We start from the raw sequence: 17,398 nt of genomic DNA on the forward strand, positions 1-17,398 counted from the left end.
AAAATTCACCCATACATTTTCAATTATTTTTTAAGTGTTATGAATGGAATGGAATCCATTTCACCAACGTCAAGATTTCCGATACATTTTTCTAATTTGCCGCCTTTTTTACTACCAAGATTTGGTTGACCATCTATGTTTATAGTGAATTCGTACTTTTATATCAGATATGCACCGCACGTCGGGAATATTTGAAATATTTAATTAATGCATTCAGGTTTTTCGAGTGGTTTAAGTTCAAAAATTAGGGACCGTTTCATAATCTCCGAAATTCTCCGATTGTATCTGTTTTCCGCCAATTCTCCGCTAGAGGCTCAAATTCTCCGGAAATCGGAGAAAAATCTCCAAACTGGCAACACTAATGCCAAAGTGACAGTTGTTGATGTGTTGAGGTTGTTGATTACTGAAGTGTTGCAATTGGAAATAAATATTTATTCTTCTTTCAGTTTAATATGCTGTAATTAATTAATTATGAAATAATAAACGAAAAAATAATGTTAAATTATATAATTTAGTTAAATATAATTATAAGCAGGTTTTGGTTTTTATTTTTTTGTCACGTGTGAGGCCAACCGCGAATACCTGTGCTTGCAAACTGCTGTCATCTTTTTCTGTCACTTCGAACGTGATCCTTTAAGGAGTGACAGAGAAAGGTATGCGCAGATTACGATTTAGGTGTTTTGCGGTAGGTCCACCGTTCCACAGATGCTCAAAGAAAGTTCAAGAAAATTCTATAACCCGAAAAAAGTTTATGGTTTACGAAATGTCAGTTGTTTGTTATTGTCTGTTGTGAATATTTGCAAATGCGTGAAAGTGTATAATTTGCTTGAAAGTGGAAGTTATTGTAACGTGTTTTGCTTTAAAGTGATCTAAAGTATATTAAAACAATGGATTACATATCGTTTTCAAACTATTCGTACGGTGACAACGACGACTACGCTCATGAGCCGCACATAATGCCCGTGCCTTCGGGAGGACCATGGAACGTGCAGGGCCTGTCTTGGGGGTCGCACTCGCCGCCCCAGCTAGTGCAGTTTAACGCTCAAGTGCCTCAGCAACCCCGGTTTTCCACAATAATGCACTGCAAACGGAAAAGTTTAGATCCAGAGCCAGCAATGTTAGTAGGAAGTACATTTTTTTCTTCCAATTGTTTTTATTTTCCTTAAGATCACAGTTGCGTGAGTTGCGTTCTACCATCTATATTATGGTGAATATTAACTTTTCGAAACTATAGTGTAATCTTGTAGTTTTAAATTGAGGCTGCCTAAAAAACATTGGTTTAAAAAACTACTTGCTGGCTGTTTTAAGTTTATACTCGCATTCAAAACAACTAGCAGCAGATAATACTTACATTACTCTTACATTTCAGCCCTGCAAAGATATACATAACGGAAGACAAAATGGCAGATCACCTCAACGGTCTCCACTTATCCACAGATTACACGAGCCACCACTTAGCCAGTAGTAACAGTTCTATGAATATGGACGCGGGATTCATGGACATGGACTCTCCGGCCAGTGTTGATGTGCGAGATAAGTTAAAAGGACACACTATTGTGCTTTCGGAAGAGATAAAGAAGCTGAAGGATGAGCCGTTGATACCTCCAGCGCTTATTGAAAGGTAAGAACAGTGAGCCGTTTTCTGGAGTATTCCATGATATATTGCACCATTATCCTTTACCAAAGACATATATAACTCCATCTAGACAGATAAAGTCTAAGAAAAAAATATACCTCAGTACCATACAGAAAAAGGTACGGTGGCCTAGATGGCGATACACCTTTGGGGGACGCTCAGCTAGATGGCTCTAATATTAATATTTGACATTTTAACACATATCAAGCTAAGAATATGGGCCAAATTGTCAAAACTGAGGTTCAAAAGTTTTAAGCCTGTGTCAAGAGATGGCAGTCTATGCACTGTGATTACACATTTTACTTCGACAGTAACTCTCTATAATACTTGATCCTCTTTGTCCTTAACATACGCAAGTTTTCAGAATATTGGCTAGTGAAAGTAGTGAAATATGATCTTTATCTAAGGAATTGTACAAAAAGTGATTGCCTGCCTTGTTGTTGTTTTTGAATGTCCTAAGGCACCCTATAGGTGCATAGGGCCTCCACAAGATCCTTCTACGCCTTTCTATTGTAAGCCATCACCTTGGCCTTGTTCCAGCTCAGTCTATATCTCAGCTCGTTCTCCACACTCTAGCTCCAGGTGTGCCCGCTTTACATGCTGATAAATATGTTGCAACACACGGAATGTAATGCATTTGTATGGGACAGCCCATGGAATACTCCATCTTTTCTTTTAAAATGTTTAAGACTGCAGAGATAGAGCCATGAAATTTTGGTTTCAAAGCCCAGTCAATTTTGAGACCTACTGAGATAAGTTTTTAATATAGTTTTTTTATGAATAAGGAAATAAATGTGCAAACATCATTCATTATTATTGTTATTACAGGTTAGAAAAGCCCTGCATGTCTCTAGTAGTCTGGCAGCCCAAGGAAAGAGTAGTAGACAAACTAAAAGGCACCACCTCAGAGAACAGAACAGAAGAAGAAGAGCCAAAAAAACGGAATGGTGTTCTAGTTCCTGACATGGGCATGGACGGAGGTATGGATGTAGAGATGTAAGGTTAATTCTGGTCTTAGATGTAATTTACAGTTAAGGTTTTTGTAAAGATGTTTGTGAGGATAGTTGGATCAATTTTATTTTATTGGATTATAATTTTATAATAAAATTGTAACAAAAAATATAATGATATAAATAAATAGAGTCACCGACTTTCCTTTCTTAGGGCCGGTTGCATCAAACCATCTGTCATTGTTAAAGCGTTCATTACATTTTATTGTAAAATACAACGGGGCAAATCTTGACTGGGGGACAAATGTAACTGGTCCATTTTTTCCATGTTTAGCAATGTTTGCATTATTAAATAGAGTGTCCACCGGTTGTATATAGTAGGTGTATTCAGTGGATACATGTAGAACTCAACATCATAGTGGAAAAAATGGATTAGTTACAATTGCCCCCCAGTCGAGATTTGCCCCGCTGTACCTTACGGGAAGTTCTATAGACGTCTGCTGCGTGACGACGATGTGTCTGTTAAATGTGGTTGGTGCAATTGGCCCTTAAGCCCCATTTAGATGGTACGAGTTTCTCGCCTCGAACGTACGATTATCGAAGTACGAGAAAAAATATCGTATCATGTAAACTATGCGTACGATATCGCACAGGAGGAGGCGATAATCGCCTCGCCTTTGATGTTTGTATGTCTCCGTGTAAATAAAACCCGTATGCGAGAATCGTATACGAGTTTATGCGCTACTCAGTCGAAATGAAATTTGCCTAGAAACAGAAATCATGTAAATCGTGGTATTTTTATATTTATAGCTAACTCTCAGTAACTGCTAAAACCAAAAATAAATTAGGGTTATCATTATCAATATGATAGAGTTAATGTTTACTGGCATTTTACCCCATATGGGGTATAATACTATCATTTAAAAATAAATCTTATCTAATATATTCTATGCTCAATTTTATATCCTAAACCCAATCGCAAGTATCGCAACCAAGATTTTATTAGCTAGGTAACTTTACGGTCGAATTCATTATTTTCCCTATTATATAATTATTATTTAGACCGTCATAAATAATGTATAGTTTTTTTAAATATTATTGGGTACTATTCAACTTAAATTTAAAGTAAATAAAACACTTTGGACTTTGGACTTGATCCAATATTATAAAAATGCATATAATACATCGAAAATTCAACTCTCCGTCTAAACTATGTCGCCTGGCGATAATCGCCTGACGAGTCTCGCATACGATACTCGTATGCGAGTTTTTATTTCTCGCACGAATGTAAACGTTTTCGTACGATAATCGCCTGGCGATTATCGTATACGATAATGTCATACGAGTTTCTCGACCAAAACGGGCGAGAAACTCGTACCATCTAAATGGGGCTTTACTGTTGGAGTGTAACTTTGTAACCCCCTTATTCATAAACGTACCCTATAGTTAGCAAGCTGATAAAGTTTGTTGCCCCTTTCTATCACAACAATATGATGGAAAGGGACAAACAAACTTTATCAGCTTGATAACTTGTTTAGTGTATGTTTATGAGTAAGGGGGTAAGTATTTACTTTGCGTGCATGTCACTTGTGCAAGCTCAATAGGGAATTAATGTGTTACTCCTTAATTTTGCAGCTATCTATTTGATATAACTGAAAATTTTAACTTTGTATTTTTTTTACAAAGCATGGTACTATGAAAAATTGTCTATTTTACAGTTTTGAATGATAATTATTATATCAAAATAATTAAATTGATCCAACTGACTGTACCAACAGCAGCTTAGCAGACTGAGAGTAAATGAAACTTTACAAGGTTTTTAATTGAATAAAATGATATTTCTGAATGAAAAGGAAAAATAATATTGCTGGCAGCCTGGCACCAATGTGCATTTATTTTGATGTTTTTGTAAACCTTACTGCATTCACTTTATACCACATTTGTACTTGAAGCTTGAATCTTTTGAATTTGTGCAATTATACATTTGTGTATAATTGGAAAATCATTCTTTGTTAATTTATTGCCCTTTTTTTATATTTTTCCTATACCCTCGTAAGGCCCAATGTACATTACAATGTACATAGTTGTTGCAATCTAATTTGAATCTGTCAAGAACCAAATAAAGTAGATTTTCCTTTGTTACATTGAGTTTTCAAGCAAACGAAATTCTTACCAATTTATTTATAGAACAAGGTTCAAAATTAAAATGGAAAAAAAACCGGCCAAGAGCGTGTCGGACCACGCTCAGTGTAGGGTTCCGTAGTTTTTCGTATTTTTCTCCAAAACTACTGAACCTATCAAGTTCAAAACAATTTTCCTAGAAAGTCTTTATAAAGTTCTACTTTTGTGATTTTTTTCATATTTTTTAAACATATGGTTCAAAAGTTAGAGGGGGGGGACGCACTTTTTTTCCTTTAGGAGCGATTATTTCCGAAAATATTAATATTATCAAAAAACGATCTTAGTAAACTCTTATTCATTTTTAAATACCTATCCAACAATATATCACACGTTGGGGTTGGAATGAAAAAAAATATCAGCCCCCACTTTACATGTAGGGGGGGTACCCTAATAAAACATTTTTTTCCATTTTTTATTTTTGCACTTTGTTGGCGTGATTGATATACATATTGGTACCAAATTTCAGCTTTTTAGTGCTTACGGTTACTGAGATTATCCGCGGACGGACGGACGGACGGACGGACGGACGGACGGACGGACGGACGGACGGACGGACGGACGGACAGACAGACATGGCGAAATTATAAGGGTTCCTAGTTGACTACGGAACCCTAAAAAACTAACTATGGCGGGCCTTACGAGGTTATTGAATACATTCAATGGTGCTTTCTTTATAATTGTGTGAATTAGAAAATGTGTTCACGAAAAGGTCCCATTCTTCAACTTATTTCCAGAATTGAGTTTGCAAAGAGTTTGCCTGAAATATCTAAAATGCTTGGCTGTTATGGGCAATTTGCCATAAATAATAAATCCAACAGTATATGTATATTAGATGTAGCTTTATTCATATCTTCTCTAACTTGTACTCACCTGTAAAATATAATATTCATACTACTACAATCCATGTATATATAGTCATATAGTCATAGTTACTAAAAATGTTTGTTTTGTACCTATATTCATTTTAGGTATTAGAAAAAAAAATCTTAAACAAATAGATAATTTGTAAATTTTCGGGTAGTTACAGTTACAGCCACAGATGTCATACCATAGATCAAGCGTATCAAAAGAACTTAGCGTGTCAAAAGAACAGTAAAATCCACTGAGTTGTCCGACTTTAATCGCAGCTTGCAGCTTTCGGGAGTCAATTTTTGCAAGTTGAAGTCAACAAAAACATTAAAAATGCCTCGTTACGTGATATTTCATTGCAACAACACAAAAATTAGGAACACTCAAGGGCCTGAGACATATTTAAAGTCAAAGGCAAGTATCAACTTCACTACAAAAATCTGACACGCTCGGCCCCTATACAAATAAATGAACTTGTTTCTTCTATCTAAATCTAGTTCTGTGGTTACAGCATTTGTCAGTGAACCATGCAACAAAATACAAAAACAAAACAAATCTGTCACTGAGCGACCTCTCTTTAACCTTCTTATTTCTTCGTGTAATGTTGCCTTAGGTGTGAATTTTTGAGGGTAGATTTTGTTTACATTTAATTAACTACCTAAAGAAACAGACTGCCCCATGACTCATCAACCTCCTTGCGTTATCACGGCTCATGGGAACCTGGGGTTCGCTTTTGACAACTATGAATACTTAAGTTGAATCCTTTTCAATCTTTTCATGCTCTAATGAAAATGTGATGAATGATTTTGAATTTTGATATTATGGGTTGAATAATTCAATAAAGTAAGTAAGGAAAAGTAAGATCAAGGAAACAAAATACTTCGGATATTCGAAAAACGTTACAAACAAAAAACATTGTTTTCCACCTTGCTTGGCCTTACTGAAAAACTGGAAAGAAGGGACTCCCCACATCTATCGATGAGAAATCGGTATGGTATGACCGAGCCTATAGTAAAAAGCTTTGTCTACACGCAATATCAACGAAGAACACGAACAAACAGTATCTGTTTTGCTCTTGTTACAGACATCTTTTTACTATAGTATTTTGCCGATTCTGCATCGTTACATGAGAGGCCCTTATGTAAGGAATATCAAAGAGCATTGACGAATATATTGAACTTCCAATTGATACACTGCCCATTTTGCCTGTTCTGTATGAGTGTCTGAAAGTTTATTTGTTGTAAAATACCTAATTATGTTTGTATGAAAGTCTTATGTTATGTAATATGAAATAAGAATAAACGATTTTTTATTAAAATCTCTTTTATTTTTCACAATATCTTTTCGAGTACATTAGCTTAATATAATTTAATACATCTTATCAAACTCTGTAGAATACTGATTGACAGATCAACACTTAAAAACAAAGGGGTGATTCTAAGTTAAGAGTTTAAGAGGTACTTTCGACGGCTCAGACAAAAAATTACATTTTTTCAAGATAAAACTCTGTAATAACATATTTATTTTTATATTTAATAATCAATAATTATAATAAAAATGATTAAATAAAGTTAATTCTTAAAAAATAAAACAAAATTTTTCATACAGCTATCTCTTTCCTGGTCACAAAGTATCCTCCCCTGTGCAACAGTATCTCCCCTGGACCGAGTATTTCCCCTGGTCACTTATAAAACACGATAAAACAAATAAATTGACTGGTCCTCTTTATAAACATTTCAAATTGGCAGTTTTAACTAATACTTATAAACAATTAGGTCAAAAAAAAAGTCCGCGCCGTCACTCCATTCAACGTATTACCTCTTAACTTAGAATCACCTAAAGTTAAAAATACACTTCAAATTGCAATTTCATTAAATTATCTACATAAGAGGGGTATCACACTATGCAATACACTGGTTATGAATGTTTCTTTTCATTTTGAACTGGGACTCCTTAACCAGTGTGTTGCGATGTGCATAGGCATTTAACCCTTTCCCAGCCGCAGTAATATAACTAGTCTAATTTTACAAAAGTCGAATATTGTACTAGTCTGGAAAAGGGTTCCTCACATTCGTTCACAAAAATAATTGAATGCGATTGCGATATCAATATACCTACTCTTAGCTTAATAAGCACCCCTTTTGACGCATATTATCATATACCTATACAGACATAAATTAGTGTCTCTTACCCTTGCATGATTTTTGAATAAACTGCGGGTCTAGCACGCTCGTGTTTGTTTTTCATACCTCCTGTTTGTGCGAAAACGACGCGATAAGCTATATTACACTAGCGTGCTAGCCTGGCCGCCTGATGTCATAGTGGCAACCCACACTCAGGCGACGCATGTCTTAAGATGCGGAACGGACGTCAGCGCCGCGTCGTGTAATTTAAAAAACGTGTCCTCAGTACATTTTGTAAGAAGGACGCGCAAGGGACGTCGCTTGGCGCGCTCCAAGCGACGCGGCGCGCGCCAAGCGACGCGTCGCCTGGGGGTGCGTCTTACGTCCTTCCTATACAAAATGTACTGAGGAGACGTTTTTTAAATTACATTCGGGCGGCGTGGCGCTGACGTCCGTTCCGCGTCTCAGGACATGCGTCGCCTGTGTATGGATGGTCCCTTACAATGATTTATATTTTGACTCTTTCTGAAATTGGGAATAGAAAGGGACAAATATGAATAACATCACTTTTAACGCTTAAGTATTTACTAAAAATAACAACACTTACCGCCTTATTCATAAACGTTCACTAAATTTATCAAGCCGATAAAGTTCGTTTGTCTCTTTCTATCACACTAACACGTCAGAAAGGGACAAACGAACTTTATCGGCTTCATAACTTTAGTGAACGTTTATGAATAAGAGGGTTAGTCTTTAAAACGCGTTTTTAACCAGACTGGCATTTCTGCCAAAGCAATATCAACCTTCGCTTCTTAACGATGAAGTTTAATTTCAGTTTTTATATAATGTCAAGTGGAACTGCTTGTTTTTACTTCAGCTTTTAAATTGAAATCTAACAGTCTTTGACATTTGTACAATACTATTATTATAGTATTGTAAATAAAAACTAAACGCGACTTTCCATATTGAAAGGTAATAAATATGAAAGATGCGCGCGCGAGTGTGGAGAACACGGAAGTATAACTAAAGCAGTGGAGAACGCTCTAGGGTAATCGTAGTAAATAGAATATTTTGATAAACGCTCGAGTAGAAAGCTCTAAAAATGAAAGATACAGAATTTTCCTATAGGTAAGTAGGTTTTCCTAAATTAAATATTGTATATCCAGTCACAGACACATCACAGAATGAGATTGCAACATTAGAATCATAATATTACGTTTGGTACAGCCCAGCAAATTAAAGTAGACATTAAAAGTGGCAACATCTTAAAAGCTCGGCCACACATGCGCGTTTTGATAGCGGAGGCGGAGCGTTGCGCCCAGCGGACGCCGGGGGGAACTAACGAGCGCGGATTGCGAGCGGCGCCGACGCACCGCTATCATTGCGCTCCGCTATCAAAACGATTTATGTGTGGCCGAGGCTTTAGTCGGCTCACACCGGAATGGCAGCGGCCGGGCGCGACGCGGCGAGCACTTTCAGTGTGAAATAATTTTAAACTTTATCTACATAGGTATTAAAATTACTGCTGCCACCCACTGTTCGCCGCTGCCGACCGCTGCCGGCCGCTGCTATTCCGGCGTGAGCCGACCCTTGGTGATTTGAAAGAGACGACAGGAGGACACTAATATTATGATATTACAACTTTTTAATCTCTACCTTTTTTGCCAGGTTGCACTTGTCTAAGAAATTAGCACCCCCGTAAAACGGGTTGAAATGGAGTGTATTCTAATAAGTAGATAGATATAAGTATAAAGGTTTTACAGGCACGAAAATATTAACAGCGGTCGATGACTCGACATGTTCAAAATGACCATAATTATGTCGTTGAGGACCAAAACTCAATATTCTATCAACGATAACGAACGTATATGTTTGTTGCTTTCCATAGACAAGGGTTCATGTGCTTAAGAACCTTTTGCTAATTTGCTGTCCTTGTACACATAGAGGATAAGGATCATTTTCTGGTGAAAAGGTGTGTTTGCTTATGAAACTTAAGTGCTCTTCTCTGTGGAAAGCCACATTGAGCTGACAGCAGCACAATACAATTGTTTGTCCTTGACAATTAATCATCTAAATTTGACCTATTTTTGATGTCTTTTCCTAGCTTAGCTATTAATAAGTTTTAATAAATAAAAAAATGAATTTAAATAATCATTCGTAAAACTTTTGAGCTTCTTTGTCTTTTCACGTTCATTTTACAATATAAATCCGATTTTAAACCTATAACTCGTAAATAATAATCGATTCAAGTTTGAGACTGTGACGTTATCACACATACATTCCGTCCACAAATATCTTTGTACTCAATTGTTAAAATTAATATCTTTTAATTCAGATTCGTAGAATTCGATTGCTACAGGATTACCACTGAACTGCACGGGAAGCATGGTCGCGCGATAGATGATAAAATATCAGACCGTCCCTACCGCACTTACTAATAGTGCGATAGGGACGGCCTGATATTTTATCGTCTATCGCGCGACCATGCTTCCCGTGCTGAACACATCAATTTGGAAAAGCCATGTAGTTTAAATAAAAAAAAGATGGCCGCTTTATCACTTTTAGTGTTTGTCACGTACGCGAGAGCGGCATAACACTACCTTAAGACGATAAAGCGGCACCATTCTCGGTTTAAAATGTTGACCGCCAAATTCGACAACTGTCACGCGCGACCACAGCCTAATATCAACCTTAATGAAAGATTAATTTCATGATGGCATACCGCGCACAACCAGCGTTCAAAGTATTAAGCTATTGAAACCTTACGGGTCCCCCCACATCTAGCGTCTCGCGAACGTCGTCGCCTCTCCAACGCACGCGCGGCGTCGACGCCGCGCTCCCGCAGCGCCGACGCGACGTTGCGGCGCCTCTCGAACGTCGACGTCGCAGTGGCGTCCGCGCGGCGTCGACGCCGCGCCAACGCCGCGCCCGCGTAGCGCCACCGCGATGCCAGCGGCTACCAACGTCCAGCTAGGGCTTCCGCAATACCGGGATCCCAATATCTTGGGATTTTTGGGGTAGATTTCGAAACCGATATTTAATTTTGTAATCGGAATCCCAGTATTTTTAGTAACTAACAAATTATGGCAAATAAACGTAAACTACTAATCAAAAACCTTAAATTTGGGCATCATGACGGTCGCTAGACGCGTAAATATTGCTTTTTGCTCTCGTTTCTTCGACACATTCTCTGTTTAGTGTTTTTACAATATTTCTATGAAATGACAGTTTTTCCGATGAAGAGGAAGCAATACGTCAAACGTAGTTGATACAACACAGGCCACAGACCCTCTGTAAACAAGTTGATGCACCTACATTATAGAAATAACTTTTCAAAAAATTGGTTAAAGCATACGAACTAACGTATAAACTACTTTTGATTTACTGCCACTGACGTCGAGGAGGCGCGGCGCTAACGCGGCGTCGACGCCGCGCGGACGTCACTGCGACGTCGACGTTCGAGAGGCGCCGCAACGTCGCGTCGGCGCTGCGGAAGCGCGGCGTCGACGCCGCGCGGGCGTTGGAGAGGCGACGACGTTCGCGAGACGCTAGATGTGGGGGACCCTACATCTTTGACCACCAGTGACGCGCGCAATATCAAGCTTCACGAACTCTGACATGGTTCATAGAGTAGCGCGCGACAAACATTCAAACTGTTAAACTATCAAAATCCCACATAGTTCAAAATTTCTAGAACATGTTAACTTTCACAGTGGCTGTGTCTAGTTCCCTCTTCATGGTCTCCAGCTGCTCGATGTCTTGCACTGACGACTCGCACTTCTGTACTACTAGGGAGTGGTAGAAGTGGATCGCGAAGGCTACGAACACTACTAGCACTGAAAAGAGAGATGAAAAAAGATGTTAATACTAATATTTCTTCATCACATATTTGCTGCTAAATGGTCTTTTTGCATCTACGTGTACTGAATGACAAAGTACTATTTCATTCCCACGGGAGTTTTACTCCAGCCTGCGGCTGTCGCGAATTATAAGACTCTTTATCAATAACAATATTCCCCTTACCTCCCTTGTTGCACAATGTACTACTGTTTTTTTGGCCTTTCGACTTATTGGTGTGTTAGAAAGGGACAAACGAAGTTTATCGGCTTGATAACTTTCGTGAACGTTTATGAATTAAGAGGGTTACACTATATGCCTTTATTATAAAAATATCACTTTCTTTTCATGTCTCTCAAAATGAACATATCGCGGAAAAAGTGGTTAGTTTAATTAATCCGAGAATACTCGTACTTTTAATTCACTCGACAAAAGTTACAGATGGTTTGTCGTATGGATAAAGTGACAAAACGATGAGACAATTATACCTGGTATCACTATCACAGTAGCTGCGGTGGCCGCAGCGAAGGAGTAGTCCCAGAACTTCACCCAGCATAGTATGGCGATCTCCACGAGGAACAGGAATAGACCTATGGACAAACATGCACTTTTAGTTTTTCAACGAACCAATCACATTTTACTAATTCAAAAATTTTTGGGCGAAGAACTGTGGTTCTTGGTGAACTCAAAGGAAACGTTTTTTGTTAATTTTACTGTCACGTCTAAGACTCGTAATCGCAACGGAACACAAGTCTGAGCCACAGGAACACAGCTCGGCCACAGATTAATAATTGCGGCGAACGATAGGTACGCAACTGTGTCGCACTAATTCAGACGTAAGACTCTTAAGAGCGATATATATATTTGGGTATCTTTCGCCACGGAGCGTGAGCGTAGCGATAGGGATGTTTCTATACAAGCTAGCTACTGAAAACGAAAATCGTTATCTGGCTCGGTTAGTCTAGAGCCAATTTGGCCACAAGTCGTCTCCTTCACGATTTTCGTCGACATCTCTTCTAAATACCTAAAACAGGTATGGATGTGTTCCTCGTTCTCTCCAGATTACGAATTGACCTGTTTTAGTTTAAGGAGGGGGGGACGGGTCGAGAAAAAGGGGGGGAAAGATGGCGACCGACCATCATAGATATTTATTCACATCTCGAGTCCTATGGCATCAATCTGTTCGTGCGAGGTGTCATTTGAAAGCTTATTAAACCTACTTTAATTGTTTTCAAATAACTATACTCATAAAAGTAACTGTTTACGAAATATTTGAAAATATGTGTTTTTTTATCGCGCATGAATTGCACAGGTACTAGTAAAAAATGCGTCTAACTCAATAAACAATAACTTTACCGCAATTGATGTTATTATAAAATTTTTGCGTCTATTCATGTTCTATCTAAAAATATAAGTTTAATTGGTATATGATAATATATAACCATGTAATTAAGAATTTTGTTTGGCAGGGGTTATCCTCCAGGTCGCCTAAACGGGCGCTGACCGTAGTAAAGTATTCAATATTTTTGAGGTCTTATTTTACGGATCCATATGTGAGAGGTATCGTTTGAAAGATAATTAAACCTACTATAATTGTTTACACATAACTATAGTCATAAAGGTAGCTGTTTACAAAATATTTGAAAATATGTGTTTTTTATCGAGCATGAATCGCACAAGTACTGGTAAAAAATGCTTCTAAGTCACAATAATAACGTTACCGCAATTGATGTTATTATAAAATTTACGCGACTATTCATGAGCTTTCTAAGAATATAAGTTTTATTGGTAAGTGATAATATAACCATGAAATTACGAATTTTGTTTCGTAGTGGTCACTCCGCCGGTCGCATAAATGAGCGCTAACCGTAGTAAAGTATTCAATATTTTTAAGTTCCTATTTTACGGATCCATATATAAGAGGTATCATTGGAAAGCAAATTAAACCTACTATAATTATTTTTGAATAACTATCGTTATAAAGGTAGCTGTTTACAAAATATTTGAAAACATGAGTTTTTTTTTTCGAGCATGAGTTGCACATATACAGATAAATGCTTCTAACTTAATAAACCATAACTTTACCGCAATTACTGTTATTATAAAATTTACGTGAAATTTCATGCGCTTTCTAAAAATATAAGTTTTATTCATGTATGATAATATATGACCAAGTAATTACGAATTTGGTTTAGCAGGGGTCACTGCGGCCTGTCACGGTATTGGGTGCTGACTGACCGTCGCCAAATTTTCTACATTACTCAGATCCTATTTTACTGATAAATTTGTGAGAGGTATCATTTGAAAGCATATTATGCGTACTACCTTTATTTCTAATACTTCAAGTCGAAACTGTAGAAGTTTACAAAATATTTGATTAGTAATATGTGTATTTTACTGTGCAAGAATAGCATTGGCATTATTAAGACACGCTTCTAGCTCAAAAAATTATTGTTTTCCGCAATTGATATAATAACAAAATAAACGGAAAATGTATGACTTACACAAAAAATAAGTTTGGTTTGTATTGCATACCTAAACAATTAATTTTAATTTGTTCACCTCACCTACTGGGCACCATCATATAAATGGATGTCCACCGTCGTTACCTTTTTTCATGATTTTTCAGACTTTATTTCACTGATCTATATTTAAAATAAATATATACTTAATTGATCAGTAAAATAAACTCTGTAAAATGATGAAAAAATTAAGGCAACGGCTTTGGACATCCGTTTATATGACTATTGACCGTGCGCAGTGGGTATGGTGGACAAATTAACATAATTGTTTAAGCAAAACTAACAAAACTCTTTTTTTGTAAAGGCCATACATTTTGTGAAGAAGAATAGATAGAAGCATGTTTCACTCGTATCAGTGCGAATGCTATTCATATACAGTAAAAATACACTTATTGTCAAATATTTTGTGAACTTCTACAATTACGACTAAAATAATTAAAAAGTAACGATAGTACGCATAATATTCTTTCAAATGATACCTCTCACAAAAGGATCGCTAAAATAGGATCTGAGAAATACATAAAATTAGGCGACGCTTAGCACCTATTTACGTCACGGGGATGCAGTGACACTTGCTAAACCAAATTCGTAATTACTTGGTTGTATAATATCATACATCAATAAAACTTATATTTTTAGAAAGCACATGAAATGTCCTGTAAATCTTATAATATCATTATTTGCGGTAAAGTTATTGTTTATTGGTCATGCACCAAGATACAATCTTAAAAATTATGAAAACGGCAACGAAAATGGTCATCCATGTATATGACGGTGCGCAGTGAGTATGATGGATAAATTAACATTAATTGTTTATTCAATACTGACAAAACTTATTATTTGAAAAGGTTTAAGGTCATTTTGGCGTTTATTTTGTTAGTATATCAATTGCGGAAAAAATATAATTCATTGAGCTAGAAGCATGTTTTACTCACATCGGTTCCAATGCATATTTTCAAATATTTTGTTAGCTACTACAGTTACAACTAAAATTATTGAGAACTAATGATAGTACGCATAATATACTTTCAAAAGATTCCTGTTCAATAAAATAGGATCTGAAAAATATAGAAAATTTGGCGACGGTCAGCATCCATACGTGGCCGGGCGCTGTGGCCCCTACTTAACCAAATTTGTAATTACTTACTTATATAATATCATACACCAATAAAACTTATGTTATTAGAAAGCGCATGAAATTCCGCGTAAATTATATACTAACATTAATTCCGGAAAAGTTGTTGTTTATGGATTAAGAAGCATTTTTTACCAGTAGCTACTTGTGCGACTCATGGTCTATAAAACACATATTTTCAAATATTTTCTAAACAGCTACTTTTATGACTATAGTTATTTATAAAAAAATATAGTAGATTTAATTAGCTTTGAAACGATACCTCTCGCATATGGATCCGTAAAATAGGACCTCAAAAATATTGAATGCTTTACTACGATCAGCGCCCATTTCTGCGACCGGGCAGAGTGACTCCTGCTAAACCAAATTCGTAATTACATGGTTATATATTATCATATACCAATTAAACTTATATTTTTAGAAAGAACATGAATAGACGCAAAAATTTTATAATAACATCAATTGCGGTAAAGTTATTGTTTATTGAGTTAGACGCATTTTTTACTAGTACTTGTGCAATTCATGCGCGAGAATTAAAGTAGGTTTAATAAGCTTTCAAATGACACCTCGCACGAACAGATAGGTGCCATAGGAGTCGAGATGTGAATAAATATCTATGATGGTCGGCCGCCATCTTTCTCCCCCCTTTTTCTCAACCCGTCCCCCCCTCCTTAAACTAAAACAGGTCAATTCGTAATCTGGACAGAACGAGGAACACATCCATACCTGTTTTAGGTATTTAGAAGAGATGTCGACGACTTTTTGTAAAAGAGGTCGTTTGGTCCCTGACTAGGTTTCGTCATTGCAAATTCGAAATCGCTCGTACTTGGTACTCCGATGTCCGCGATAGGACCCCGGGCCTCATATAAGACCTCAAACTTTTTAGTTTTTTTTTTAAATGAAGGCGCTACAGCCTGTTTAATCTAACTGGTCCGGAGTTTTTGCCAGTAACCCATGTAGCCAGTAAATTACAACCAGGAAGGTAAAAGATTGACGTCATGCAGTGATTATTGAGACAACAGCTGAAACTGTTTTTGTAACCATTAGGCGGCACTTAGTTGCCACTTCCGCTCTTTAGTTGGAAATTACTCAAATGAGTATACAGTAGTCTGTTTTCCCATCGCTTTTATGTTGTATAAATATAATATTCGTAGTAAAAATGCAAAATTAACTTTGCCTGTTTGCTACAATTTTATGTCGAAAACTCTGAACTGGTTTTTGGGGAGTTAAAAAACCTGTCCCTTGCTTGCCCTTAGCCTTACCTATCGAGTTACGATGTGTTTTTTAGATTTAAAAAAAATACTGGGATAACTTTGAGCTTATGTGTTTAATTATTGATTTTACAAGTTTAATATGCCTGAGATCTAAATATATAAAAGAAGAAGCTGACTGACTGACATATCAACGCACAGCCGAAACCGCTGGTCAAAGAGATTTCAAATTTGGCACGTAGGTTCCTTATGTAGTGTAGAGGAGCACTAAGAAAGGATTTTCCAAAATTCACCTCCTAAGGGGGTCAAATGGGGGTTCAAAGTTTGTATGGGGAAACAAGATTAGTTTGACTATTTTATTCGAAACTTCACAGGAAGATTCCTTAAGACATATGACTGAATACGTGTTTCAGGTTTTTTGAAAATTTAACCCCTAAAAGGGTGAAAAGGGGGTGATAAAGTCAAAAAATCAATATGGGTATCGTTTTTATGGTTTATCGGGTCGCTGATCACGATAAATACAACGTTTTTAAAATCTAACGAGGCGGAAGTGAAATACCTTCTCCCCTGTTGTGGTGCAATGGGGTTTAAATATCAAAAATATATATAAAAGAAGATATTGACTGACTGACTGACATATCAACGCACAGCCGAAACCGCTGGTCCTAGAGATGTCAAATTTGGCACGTAGGTTCCTTATATAGTGTAGAGGAGCACTAAGAAAGGATTTTTTAAAATTCGCCTCCTAAGGGGCTCAAATGGGGGTTCAAAGTTTGTATGGGGAAACAAGATTAGTTTGACTATTTTATACTAAACTTCACAGGAGGATTCCTAAAGACATATGACGTAATACATGTTTCAGGTTTTTTGAAAATTTGACCCCTAAAGGGGTGCAAAGGGGGTAAAGCCAAAAACACAATATGGGTATCGTTTTTATGGTTTATCGGGTCGCTG

General features: G+C 36.9%; 2 protein-coding genes across 5 annotated transcripts in view; one reads left to right on the plus strand and one right to left on the minus strand.

Moving 5' to 3' along the window:
- The first annotated feature begins 796 nt into the window (after window positions 1-796).
- LOC125236663 lies at window positions 797-2,804 on the plus strand. The gene is made up of 3 exons (XM_048143556.1): window positions 797-1,117; window positions 1,370-1,621; window positions 2,465-2,804. Exons 1-3 carry the CDS (start codon window positions 888-890, stop codon window positions 2,634-2,636), a joined length of 654 nt encoding a protein of 217 aa, XP_047999513.1. The 5' UTR covers window positions 797-887; the 3' UTR covers window positions 2,637-2,804.
- A 7,437-nt stretch (window positions 2,805-10,241) lies between these two features.
- The window catches only part of LOC125236848 (calcium release-activated calcium channel protein 1-like), a 130,463-nt gene continuing 123,306 nt past the window's right edge, over window positions 10,242-17,398 (minus strand). For all 4 annotated transcript variants that reach the window (XM_048143786.1, XM_048143785.1, XM_048143787.1 and 1 more), the window contains 3 exons: window positions 12,065-12,166; window positions 11,303-11,575; window positions 10,242-10,500 (listed from right to left, as the gene is read on the minus strand). In XM_048143786.1, coding sequence (XP_047999743.1) covers window positions 11,430-11,575; window positions 12,065-12,166 — 248 coding nt within the window. In that variant the 3' untranslated portion in view covers window positions 10,242-10,500; window positions 11,303-11,429. The remainder of the gene's footprint in view (window positions 10,501-11,302; window positions 11,576-12,064; window positions 12,167-17,398) is intronic.

Source organism: Leguminivora glycinivorella, chromosome 19 (assembly GCF_023078275.1).
Source record: "Leguminivora glycinivorella isolate SPB_JAAS2020 chromosome 19, LegGlyc_1.1, whole genome shotgun sequence".
Lineage (NCBI taxonomy): Eukaryota > Metazoa > Arthropoda > Insecta > Lepidoptera > Tortricidae > Leguminivora > Leguminivora glycinivorella.